Source organism: Rhincodon typus, chromosome 21, assembly GCF_021869965.1.
Source record: "Rhincodon typus isolate 14 chromosome 21, sRhiTyp1.1, whole genome shotgun sequence".
Taxonomy (NCBI): Eukaryota; Metazoa; Chordata; class Chondrichthyes; order Orectolobiformes; family Rhincodontidae; genus Rhincodon; species Rhincodon typus.
The window spans coordinates 40,713,745-40,726,893 of NC_063352.1; the positions used below are offsets into that span (position 1 = coordinate 40,713,745).

Here is a 13,149-nt window from a genome sequence, read left to right on the forward strand (position 1 = left end):
TTTTACTGTGCAGAGGCTGTGGAGATAATGGTGGTCCAAAAATAGTTTGTAGAACTTGATATCTTGTTGATGGTTGAAGATGAGATGCACCATGTAGTTGAGAAATAGGAGTTCAGGACAAATCTTCGAGGTAGTTCGGAGATAATGGTGTGGAACAAAAAGAGAAATCATTATGGGAAATTCTCTGGTTAAACTTGGATACGTAAGAGGGGATCCAGTACAGGATAGTCCTACTTAGCTGCATAACAGAAGAGAGGTGACTGAGAGGAGGATGCCAAATGCTTGAGAAGAATAGGGGTAGTTGTAGATTGTGGATTGGGATTGTAAATTGTGACTCGAATTACAGGAAAGATAAGAATGATGAAGGATGACAACATGTTGGGATATGAAGAGGAAGTTGCAAAAGTGGAGATAAGTTTGTCCAGACAGATGGGGATCAAGGTTGAAATTTTATTTAGGCGTTTATGCTGGTAGGTTAAAGTGGGGGAGCCAGGACCTCAGCAGAGGGGGCAGTATACAATAGCAGCTAGCATGAGAGCCAGGAAGGAAAGTTGTGTTTTCTCATGAACAAGTGGAGTTCAAATAAGCCATGAAATGAGGTTTATTTCCTAAGATGCAAGTTGAGAGCCAGAGTGGGAATAACCTTGAAGCAAAAATAGAAATTGCTGGAGAATTTCAGGAGAAGGGTGACAGGACCAGAAACAATGATTTTGTTTTATACTGACAGACACTGCCAGATCTAATGAGGTACTCCAGCAGGTAGTGAGAGAATCCTTCAAATGCATTTTGTTTGGAAGCAATATTTTGACTTTGGAAATCAGAGAGAGTGATGGTCACTCTGGATGCCAGCTAGAGCCAAAACCATGGCACTGTGGGTGTTCTAGCTGCCCAGGTTGAAGAGGTAGAAATGTGGAAGGACAATTGTGGTAAGGATTCGTTAGTGAAGGGAGTAGACGGACCCCTTTTGCGGCCATAGACATGGTTCCAGGATGATATGTTAACTTTCGGCTGCTAGAGTCGATGATGTCATGGAATTGATACAAGGGCAATCTGAAGGCAGAAGGAGAACAGCCAGAGGTTGTGGTCTGTGTTGGGATCAGTGACATATGATGAAAAAGCAATAAAGTCCTGCAAGCAGACTATAAGGAGTTATGTAGGAAATTGAAAAGCAGGACAAAAAGGTAGTAATCTCCAGATTTCCACTTGGACCTACGCAGTAGTGAGTAAAAGAATGAAGGATAGAGCACATGAATGCATGACTGGAGAGATGATGCAGAGGGAGGGCGATAGGTTCCAGAGGCTTTGGGATTGTTTCTGGGAAGGTGAGAACTGTACAATATGGATGGAGCACGGTTAGTAAGTTTGCAGAGGACACCAAAATTGATGGTACAGTGGACAGTGAAGAAGGTTATCTAAGAGTACAATGGTATATTGATCAACTGGGCCAGTGGGATGAGGAAAGGCAGATGGAGTTTAATTTAGATAAATGTGAGGTGTTACATTTTTGGAGACAAACGAGGGCAGGACTTATACAGTTAATGTAAGGGCCCTGGGAAGTGTTGTTGTTGAACAAAGAGACCTAGGGGTGCAGGTACATAGTTCCTTGAAAGTGGTATCACAGGTAGACAGGGTGGCGAAGAAGGCATTTGGCATGCTTACGTTCATTGGTCAGAGTATCAAGTTCAGGAGTTGGGAACGTCATGTTACATAAGAACATAAGAACATAAGAACTAGGAGCAGGAGTAGGCTATCTGGTCCCTCGAGCCTGCCCCGCCATTTAATAAGATCATGGCTGATCTTTTTGAGACTCAGCTCCACTTACCCGCCCGCTAACCATAACCTTTAATTCCTTTACTGTTCAAAAATTTATCTAGCCTTGCCTTAAAAACATTCAGCGAGGTAGCTTCAACCGCTTCACTGAACAGGGAATTCCACACATTCACAAATCTTTGGGTGAAGAAGTTCCTCCTGACCTCAGTCCTACATTTGCTTCCCTTTATTTTGAGGCAATGCCCTCTAGTCCTAGTTTCACCTGCTAGCGGAAACAACCTCCCTGCCTTCACTTTATCTATTCCCTTCATAATCTTATATGTTTCTATAAGATCTCCCCTCATTCTTCTGAATTTCAATGAGTATAATCCCAGTCTACTCAGTCTCTCCTCATAATCCAACCCTCTCAACTCTGGAATCAACCGAGTGAATCTCCTCTGCACCCCCTCCAGTGCTAGTATATCCCTTCTCAAGTAAGGAGACCAAAACTGCACACAGTACTCCAGGTGTGGCCTCAGCAGGACCCTATACAGCTGCAGCATAGCCTCCCTGTTTTTAAACTGCATCCCTCTAGCAATAACAGACAAAATTCTATTTGCCTTTTTAATCACCTGCTGCACCTGCAATCTCACCTTCAGCGATTCATGCACAAGGACACCCAAGTCCCTCTGCACAGCAGCGTGCTGCAATTTTTTACCATTTAAGACATAGTCCATTTTGCTGTTATTCCTACCAAAATGGATGACCTCACACTTATCAACATTGTGCCCTTACATTGTTACATTGATGCATTGTTACAGCTGCACAAGATATTGGCAAAGCCACTTTTGGAGTACTGTGTACAATTTTGGTCGCCCTGCCATAGGAAGGATGTTGTTAAACTTGAAAGGGCGCAAAAAGATTTACAAGGATATTACCGAGACTGGAGGGTTTGAGTTATAAGGAGAGGCTGGGAATTTTTTTTGCTGGAGCGATGGTTGACCTTCTTGAGGTTTATAAAATCATGAGGGGCATGGATAGGGTGATTGGCCAGTGTCTTTTACCTAGAGTTAAGGAGACCAAATCCAGAGGGTATAGGTTTAATGTGAGAGAGGAAAGATTTAAAAAGGACCTGAGGGGCAAATTTTTTCACCTAGACAGTGGCATGTGTATAGAACGAGCTGCCAGAGGAAGTTGTAGCGGCGAGTACATTTACTACATTTACAATACATTTGGACAGGTACATGGATGGGAAAGGTTTGAGGGATTTGGACTAAACGCAGGCAAATGGGACTACTTCAGTTTAGGAAACCTGGTTGACACAGATGAGTTGGACAAAAGGTTCTGTTTCTGTGGTCTATGACTCTATGACTCTATCTAAAGGAATAATATAACAGTCATCTGACCTAATATTTCTTTATGAAGCTCAAATTTTGTTTGCCAATGTTGCCCTGAAACAAAGTTATGTAGTTTGGACTATCTACGATATTCCAAGTGCTACATAAATATAGGTTGTTTTTATTGCTTGTTTCAGGATTTTCTACTTATATTAAAAGGGTAATATAAACTCAGAAATAAAAACAGGAAATGTTGGAATTAATCAGGTCTGGCAGCATCTATGGAGAGACAATCAGATGGCCTGTAGGGTTAACTCTGTTTGATGAAAGGTAGTTTGATAAAATACTGAAGCATAAATTTTGCATTTCTGTCTCCACAGATGCTGTCAGACTTGCTGACTATTTTCAGCATTTTCAGGTTTTATTTTAGCTTCCCAGTATCCAGAGCCTTTTCTTTTGGATCACTATATAAATACAGGTTATTCTCATTGCCTACTCCTAAGGAACACTACCTGTCATTGGAAAGTACGTTTTTGGATATCAAATTGATTGTGTCCTTTTGTTTGTAGGTCAAGCCATTGTTGAATGTGGCCCGTCAGGAGGATGAAATGAAGCAGAAAGAGGAAGAACTAAGGGCTGCATTAGCGCAGAACAATGACCTCCTTAACCGTCTCAAGGAACTCGAGGAGAAGACAGCAACTCTCTCACAGGAGAAGAATGATCTCTTACTGCAAGTCCAGGCTGTAAGTAAATCTGCAACTAACTAGCAAGAAACAGGATCATAGCTGTAGTGATATAAAAACCACAAAATTATTCACAACTAATTTAGTCAATTCTGCTTTAGTATCTGTGTAGTATTAACTTCATTATAACTTTTGGCTCAACTAAAAGACAGCACCACTGAAGGTGCAGTACTTCCTCAGTCCTGCTCTGGTGTGTCCGATTGATGTTCTCAACACTGAAGGGAGAAGAGAAGCACTGCATTCTGACTTAAGGGCAACAATGCTAGCCACTGAGCCAGGTTTGATGAAGGAAACAGTCGTCAGTCATACAGAAGCAGTTATGAGAAGGTTGAACAGTTTGGGGCTGTACCTATATTAGTTTATAATAGTGAGAGGTAATTCCATTGGAACAAATGAGATCCTGAGGGGTCCAGACAGGGTATGTTGTGAAATATGTTGTGTCAGATGGTTAGTACTTGAGAGGTTTAACTATCATTATGAGACAAGCTCTACCTATCTGGATACAAAGAACTATTCTTGAGAAGAGCGAACGAGTTGTTTTGGTGGGTGTGTTCTCATTATTAGTTGTTGTTTCAAAGTGGTAAGTTAATGTAGCTATTGGTAATGTATACATACTCTTAAATATAATCTTAGGGTTTATAAACGAGTCATATTGCAACTCATTAATGTAAAAACCAAAAGAACCGTGGATGCCATAACTCAGAATTAAAAACAGAAATTGCTAGAAAAGCTCAGCAGGTCTGGCAGCATCTGTGAAGAGAAATCAGAATTAACATTTTGGGTCCGGTTCTGAGGAAGGGTCACCGGACCCGAAACGTTAACTCTGATTTCTCTTCACAGATGCTGCCAGACCTGCTGGGCTTTTCCAACAACTTCTGTTTTTGTTTCCGATTAATGTAACATCTACTGTGGAATAAACCTATTCTGTTTATCAAGTCTGATTCTCACTTGCATTGAAGATTTCCCCACCTGCTATCAGTAATTGTTTAGTAATACAGAATATGTATTGCTGAAAAAAGACACATTTTGTCAAAGCATTTTGTCTTGCACTCAACAGGATCATTAACAGGAATGAAAATTCAAGGGAAGAATGAAAAACTTATACTGCATGAAAGGAGAGTGCTGTTTAGTTGGCAAGCATTAACCACTTGCCAACCAATCTATAGCCACATTTCTTGCAGTGTAAATGTTGATTTTCCCCTTGAATTTGTATCCTGGTCAAATGTCCTGAAGGATGCGAGACAAAAAGCTTTGATGAAATGAGCCGTTTCTCAGCAGTACATAATTCAGATGTTCATTCACATTCAATGCTTGCAGGTCTAGAGTCTGAAAGTATAGCAGAGGAGACTAGAATTAGGTGACAGTTTAAAATAAGAGCTCTCTCTTTTAAAATAGAAATCAAGAGAAATTCTTTCCTCTGAGAGATCGTTAATCTGTGAAATTCTCTCACTCAGAAATCAGTGGAGGTTGGGACCTTGAATTTATTTAAAGCTGAATTTTTGATAGGCAAGGGAGGCAAGGCTGTGATGGGCAGACAGGAAAGTAGAGTTGAGATGATCACAACAATATCAGTCATGCCACGTGGCCTGCTTGAGTTCCTATGACCTATCTTCCTGTGTGTCCTCACCTATATGTAATTCTGTTTAGTTTTATGCATAAAGCACACAAAATGCAGGAATTACAATAAAAATACATGCATCTTTAATTCATAAAGCACTAATTGTACTTGATAACTCTAACAAATGTTCAGTTTCACCAACATTGATAATTCAGCATTGAATACAATTTAACAAATGTTTCTTCTATTTCTGAATGAACACTTTCACTCCATGCCCTGTTATAGCTCCATATATTAATTATTAAAAGGCATTCTGTTAAAAATGATGAGAATTTTTTTAATCAGCGACTTTTCTAACGTGGAACACCCTGCCTAGTAGCTTTCACATTGCAGTTTATAAAGAAAGAGCATGCGATTGGGTCTAATTGAATAACTGTTTCAGAGAATGTGCGCAGGCACAGAATAACCGATTGATTCTATGAAATTATCACCTTCAGCAAATGGTTTTAAAGCCACCCTCAGAAAATCACCTGTATTTCCCTTACCCTCTTCCTCAGGAACAAGAAAACATGTCTGATCTGGAGGAACGTCTGACCCAACTCATGAAGACGAAATTGGAATTTGAAAATCAGATCTCAGATATGAAGGAACGGCTTGAGGAGGAGGAGAATGCCAGCATGAGCCTTGCAAATCACAAGAGAAAGCTTGAGGCAGAATTGTCTGACCTGAAATTGGACCTTGAGGGTCTGGAGACAACGCTTGTAAAAACAGAGAAAGAGAAGCAGGTATTGTGAAATTTTACCTGCCTGATTATTCCCCTTGCAATAAATAAAGCCAAACTAAGGACCTAAAATTTAAACTGGGGGGACTTATAAATGCCGACCTATCTCCAAGCTCATTTAAGACCTTATTTTCCCCGAACAATCCACTTCCACGTCTCACTAAGATCCAGGCTGACACTGGACTTGCATTGGAGGTGGAGCCTTTCTTCCCTACTCTCTGCAGATGCCCTTTGATCCCTGGGCTCTTTTGGGCAGGACCTTAAGACATAAGCCAGACCCCAACCTGACAGTTCAGCAAAGTCCAAAACTAGGTGAGAGTCCACCTGAACTGGTCCTTTCGCCTTCCCAGTACCATTCCCAGTTTGCCAAAAGCAAGGAAATTGCTCTCAATTTATACAACTCACAGAAGAATTCCTCCTTGGTAACATGGAAATTTATCCTTCCTATGGGTAATGAACGCTAAAAACCAGGGTTTCCTCACCATCTAGCACCCTCGAGACAATCTTTCAAGTTACTACATGAACTTTGTCTCACTGAGCGACATTCAGAGTTGGGACAAAAGATAACACTGTTAGAGACCTGTCACAGGTATAGAATAGGGAGCATTAATATGACCTTATGCAAGCAGTTTGGAACTAAACAGCTTCTTATCAATGAGCTCTTCAGGCTTATCATATTCTTGCAGTATGAGGGTTAGCGAAGTCACAGTAACTTCTCACTTGCAGCAAAACAGTAGAGCTGATCGTGTTCTCAACTCTAACCACACTTAGGACAACTGAGAATTTGTGCATGCTCACATACTCATAGAAATGCATTTGCACATGCAGTTTAAAATGACCTTCCAGTTATTATCAGTTTCTATTAAATCCAACTAGGCTCTCGATAACAAGGTGCGCTCACTGACCCAAGACCTCAGTCAGCGAGATGATTCCATCACTAAGCTGCAAAAGGAGAAAAGAGCCTTGGATGAACTTCACCAGGTTGGTAGGAGTCTGCAGAACCTCAGCCCTATCTCTTCCAGTACTAACAACCATTTACAGTCTCCTAGTTTCATGTCATTGCCACCGCTTTGAACTCAGTTAGATCACGGTGAAATATAGTTCACTATTTCACAAATTATGCAAAACTAAGCTAAGTGACGATAGTTCTTTGAATCTACACTTGTGAAATTATTAGACCTGAATCTCAGAGTTCAATTCACCACTAGACTGATGTGATTATTGCTACTTCTGTCTGATGGTGATCAATGAATTATCAGAGTTTGATGTTCACACATATCTGCTTGGATGAATGCAGCAACTGACAATACTTTTCACAGAAGTGATGGTACACAGCTTCCTTCATAATTGTATCAACCGAATATTAATGCTTACAATGGGGCCATCATCATCAGTATTCATTATTTGATTTTGTTTGGTTAAAAATTGCATTCAAATAAAGAGCATTCACATTTTAAACTTCATGATAACAAATTGATTCTAACTAACAACGCACTGAGTGTTCAAACACCACATGGACTGTAATTGTTCAAGGAGGTAGCTTTCAAGAAATAGTTGCAGATGGGCTGCAAATGCTGATATTGCTACATTCTGTGAAAGCATTAAAAAAAACTTTGACTAAATCTATGTACTTACATTTCCCATCAGAGCATAATTAACTGGAATGATCAACAATCAAATAATGATTTTTGACCTTACCTATTATTCCAGAAAACACTAGATGACCTTCAGTCTGAAGAAGAAAAAGTAAATCACCTCACTAAGACCAATGGAAAACTCAACTCCCAGATCCAAGAGGTAACTAGTTAAGATACTTGAAAAAAAAGTTAACTTTTCCATGGTTGTCCAAGCTTTTTGTCTTCATTGGCCTCATAAATGCATGCTGAGGGTCCTTAAAGGTTGTACATAAAGTTTGAATGCATATTTCTATTTTTGTGGATATATACAATTGCAAGTATTCTGATTAAGGACTTATCCATCAATAAGGAAACAAAGGGAAAAATAGCTATTTCTAAAAGTACTGATCTGTAAAATTAAAATGGACATATAGATGAAAATAGAAAGGAACTTTTAATGCGGAAAAGTGTGAGGTGATTCACTTTGGAAGAAGTAACAGGAATACAGAGTACTGGGCTAATGGTAAGATTCTTGGTAGTTTGGATGAGCAGAGAGATCTCGGTGTCCAGGTGCATAGATCCCTGAAAGTTGCCACCCAGGTTGATGGGTTGTTAAGAAGGCGTACGGTATGTTAGGTTTTATTGGTAGGGGGATTGAGTTTCGGAGCCATGTGGTCATGTTGCAGCTGTACAAAACTCTGGTGCAGCCGCACTTGGAGTATTGCGTACAGTTCTGGTCACCGCATTATAGGAAGGATGTGGAAGCATTGGAAACGGTGCAGAGGAGATTTACCAGGATGTTCCCTGGTATGGAGGGAAGGTCTTATGAGGAAAGGCTGAGGGTCCTGAGGCTGTTTTCGTTAGAGAGAAGAAGGTTAAGAGGTGACTTAATAGAGACATACAAGATGATCAGAGGATTAGATAGGGTGGACAGTGGGAGCCTTTTTCCTCAGATGGTGGTGGCTAGCACGAGGGGACATAGCTTTAAATTGAGGGGCGATAGATATAGCACAGATCTCAGAGAGTAGTAAGGGCGTGGAATGCCCTGCCTGCAAAAGTAGTAGACTCGCCAACTTTAAGGGCATTTAAATGGTCATTGGATAAACATATGGATGATAATGGAATAGTTTAGGTTAGATGGGCTTCAGATTGGTTTCACAGGTCGGCACAACATCGAGGGCCGAAGGGCCTATACTGCGCTGTAATGTTCTATGTTCTATGTTCTCAAGTTTTCAGAGGTTCATAAGCAGCAGTTTGCACTTCCTGGCCTTTGACAAACAACACAATAACTTCCTTGAGAAAGGAATTTGAGATTTCTTTTACTGATTTTGAAATAATTACCCAGTGATGGAAAACTCATAATGGCAACCAGAGAAATGGAACTGCCATTAGGAGATGGGATTCTTTCCTTTCAACACCAAGAGATTCTGCAAGTTAGTGCCCAAGTGTATTATTGGCTTGGCAAGTAGGGAGTGTATGAGGCCTAGTAATAGAACATAACTATGCAGATCGAGTCTGCTTGCTGGAGGTTGGACATGCACCATCTTGGACAAATACCTGTGTCCACTTCTCAGAAGCTCAGAGCAGAGTTTTTAGCTCCTGATGGTAACAAGCTTGGAGGTAGAAGGGCACTTAATTAGTTTGAGGTGGTGTCGCACCCAAACCCGCTACCTTCTCATTGCCAATGGAATTAAACATAAAGGCAGCAAGGCTCATGGGAAAATATTTTCATGCTGCCATCAATTCATGTGCTTAAAGGCCAATTAACGACCACATAAGGCCTCAGACCATCATTGGGAATAACTTAGCTGCAGGTGGGCCTGTTGACATGGCCTGCCAGTGGGTCAACCTGTAATCCTATTTTTTAGCTCCCTCCAATCCTAGGTGCACTTATGACAGCAGACGCAGCCTCATCTGTGGCGATGCCAAGTTTAACAGCTGCAGGCCTCTGGGTGGCTAGCAGCTTTCTCCAAGTAGATAATTCACCCTAGTTGTTTGAATCCAGGTGAAGGCCCCTGCTAGTGGCCCTGTCCCTGCCTGATTGGTGTATTGCGTTCATTGGTCTTCCCTTGCAGAGGTGACATGAATCTCTCACCAGCACTTCAACAGACTGATGAGACCCCACCAACACCTCAACTAGATTCCACCTTTGGTTGAGAGACCCTCACATAATGATGTGATGTTGATGCACCTTTCTGTCTTTAACTTGGATCAAATTCAACTGTGCAGGCATACAATTGTAGTCAAACACATGACCTTTTTTTTAACCATGTAACAGCTGGAGGATAACTGGAGCCAGGAGAAGAAGATCAGGACTGAGGTAGAGAAAGCTCGGCGAAAGGCTGAGGGAGACCTGAAGATGACCATTGAAAACCTGAATGAGATGGAAAGAGCAAAGATTGATCTTGAGGAGGTTCTCAAGAAGTAGGTGACTTGGTTTACAGCTTCCAGTCAATGTATAGATCTCAGTGTTGTGATATATCCTCTGTAGCTTGCTATCAGAGTTTTATTGATCATGCTCTTGATAAAAAGCTTGGAATATTGTTGCTGCATTGAGAGTGCTAATGTAAATACAAATGGTTGCGAAGTATTTTTTGTAAATATAGAATGTTGACTACTTTGAAGGGGACAAATCAGGGAAATTTCCTTCTTGATCTCAGTTTGAGTAAGAATTTTATAATTTTCCATTAATGTCAGACATTCTATTAATCCAAGTTAGGATGATGTGTGGCTTGGAGGCCAACTTGGAGTTAGTGATGTTCTCATACATCTGCTGCCATTGTCTTTCTAAATGGTAAAGCTGGTAGGTTTGGAAGGTACTATTGAAGGAGCCTCGGTGAATTCCTGTAGTGCAATATGGATGAATATTTGACCAGAATGGTAATGCAGTGATTGTATTTTTAAAAACTGTTCCTCTGGGAACGTTCATTACAAGAAGTAAAAATAAATTCTCAAAAAACCTCAGAAATGGTTTAATTTTCTGTCAATGATTGGCTGATCTGATAACAGAAATATAATTTGAGATAGTAGGAACTGCAGATGCTGGAGAATCCGAGACAACAAGGTGCAGGGCTGGATGAACACAGCAGGCCAAGCAGCATCATAGGAGCAGAGAGGCTGACGTTTCGGGCCTCGACCCTTCATCTTGTTTTTAATAATTGATATACTTGTGTAGTCTGCAACACAGTCAGCTGTATTGAGGAATGAAAGAATTGTCAAAAGAGAAATCCATCATGTGGAATGTAAACAGTTCTAGTCATTAACTTACAATGACTGTTTGAATACAGTCAGGAATCATATTTTCACTTAATTTCCGATCTGGACCTCTGAAACTACTTCATCTGTTGCAATCACCACTGCAACTTTACACCTGTTTTGATCTTTTACAGGAAAGACATGGAGATTAATTCTCTGAACTCCAAGTGGGAAGATGAGCAGTCTCTGAATTCCACACTGCACAGGAAACTTAAAGAGCATCAGGTAGAGAATGGGCTAAAGGCTCTGTTTGTGACGCTATTCATTGGAAAGGCCTTTCTACACACTTGAACTTGAAGAACAGCAATACTTTTATACAACTGGTTGATTAACTTGATTGATGGGTGGAGTGTATAATTTAAACTCACTCGCCAAGATCTAGTGGAACTCTGGTTTTACATCTTGTAAAATACTAGTCTTCACAGATTGCAGTTGCTGTTCTGATGACTGTTGAATCCAAATCACGACAGAGCAAATAAAATATAAACTCAACCACATCATTTTTACTCAACTCACGTAATCATCTGCAAAGAAACTGCTTATTGCAAGTATATTTTCATTTGTTTTTGAGACCAATTTCTACCAATATCTGTCAAGGGTTACTTTGAAGTAGATCATATTTCCTCTTTTGTTACTGTATGACTTTGAAAGCAACATGTAAATGTGAACACTGAGTCCAACAAAGTCACATTATTTTCTACAGGTTAGTATTTAATCTGTTCATTTTAGTGATATGATTTTGAAATGAAAGTCACTTTCAATTTCTTCATTTTTGTGTTAATGTACCATGATTAAATATGTATTCTTATGTAGAACATTGATGGAACATTGTAACATTTAGCAAACCGAGATTGGAAGGTTTTGAATGATAATACAGGTGTTTATATCTACAGTCCCGAATTGAAGAACTGGAAGAGGAACTCGAGGGAGAGCGTGCCGTGAGAGCTAAGGTTTGTAAAACAACATCAAATATGCAATTAATGCAAGTCACCTGTGCTGGAGGCAATCAGTCTGTAATATCCATGATCAACTGAAGTTGAAGCATTTGTACCTTTCTCAAAGTGTAATCAGTTTCCTAATTTTCTATGCATAAGAAATACTTCATGATTCCTCTGGCTTCAAGTCATAGATTAACTGCCGAAATGTCAAATGGAAAACTGTCAAGTGGGGTCAAGGGGCAGTATCTCGGGTCAAGGGGCGGACAAAGAACACAGCTGTGCGCAGAGGTCTGAATCTGGGCATTGAGACCTTTAGAAAGATGGAGGGAGCATCAGCTGTCCTAGAGATGATGAAGAAAGGAACTGGATGCTCTTAAAAGCATGATGTGCAGCTGCTAGATGAGATGATGACCCTGAAGACCGGGCACAGTGGGAAGGTCAGGAAAGTACACAACATTCAATAGAGGTCAATGCAAAAAGGGCTTTGTGCATGAGCAATTGTGTCTCATAAACTTGATTGAGTTTTTTGAAGAGGTGACTAAAAAGATAGATGAAGGCAGAGCAGTAGACATTTGTCAACGTGGGCTTTAGCAAGGCCTTCAAACAGCTTCCACATGGTAGACTGCTTAGTAAGGTTAGGTCACAGGGAAAGCTAGCCAATTGGATACAAAATTGGCTTGACGGTAGGAGACAGAGGTAATTGGTGGAGGGTTGTTGTTCAGACTGGAGGCCTCTGACCAGTGATGCTCTGCAGGGATCGGTGCTGGGTCCTCTGTTGTTCATGATTTATATCAATGATTTGTATGAGAATATAGGAGGTACGGTTAGTAAGTTTGTGGATGACACCAAAACTGGCGGTATAGTGGACAGTGAAAAAGATCTTCATGATGAGATTTTGATCAGCTGGGCCAGTGGGCCGAGAAATGGCAGATGGAATTTAATTTAGATAAATGTGAGGTGTTGCATTTTGGTGAGACAAACCAGGGCAGGACTTACACAGTTCACGTAAGAGCCCTGGGGAGTATTGTCAGACGGACAGGATGTAAGTACATAGTTCCTTTAAAGTGGCGTTACAGGTAGACAAGATGGTGAAGAAGGTATTTGGCACTCTTGCCTTCATTGGTCAAGGTATTGAGTACAGGAGACAACAAGGTGCAAGGCTGGATGAACAC

The 13,149-nt window shown here is 40.7% G+C and overlaps 1 protein-coding gene across 1 annotated transcript in view; it reads left to right on the forward strand.

Annotated features, from left to right (window-relative positions):
• LOC109938470 (myosin-16-like) overlaps nt 1-13,149 on the forward strand; it is a 73,804-nt gene that overhangs the window by 37,222 nt on the left and 23,433 nt on the right. The window contains exons 22-28 of the mRNA XM_048609399.1: nt 3,656-3,829; nt 5,945-6,172; nt 7,045-7,149; nt 7,879-7,965; nt 10,063-10,208; nt 11,174-11,264; nt 11,933-11,989. Coding sequence (XP_048465356.1) covers nt 3,656-3,829; nt 5,945-6,172; nt 7,045-7,149; nt 7,879-7,965; nt 10,063-10,208; nt 11,174-11,264; nt 11,933-11,989 — 888 coding nt within the window. The remainder of the gene's footprint in view (nt 1-3,655; nt 3,830-5,944; nt 6,173-7,044; nt 7,150-7,878; nt 7,966-10,062; nt 10,209-11,173; nt 11,265-11,932; nt 11,990-13,149) is intronic.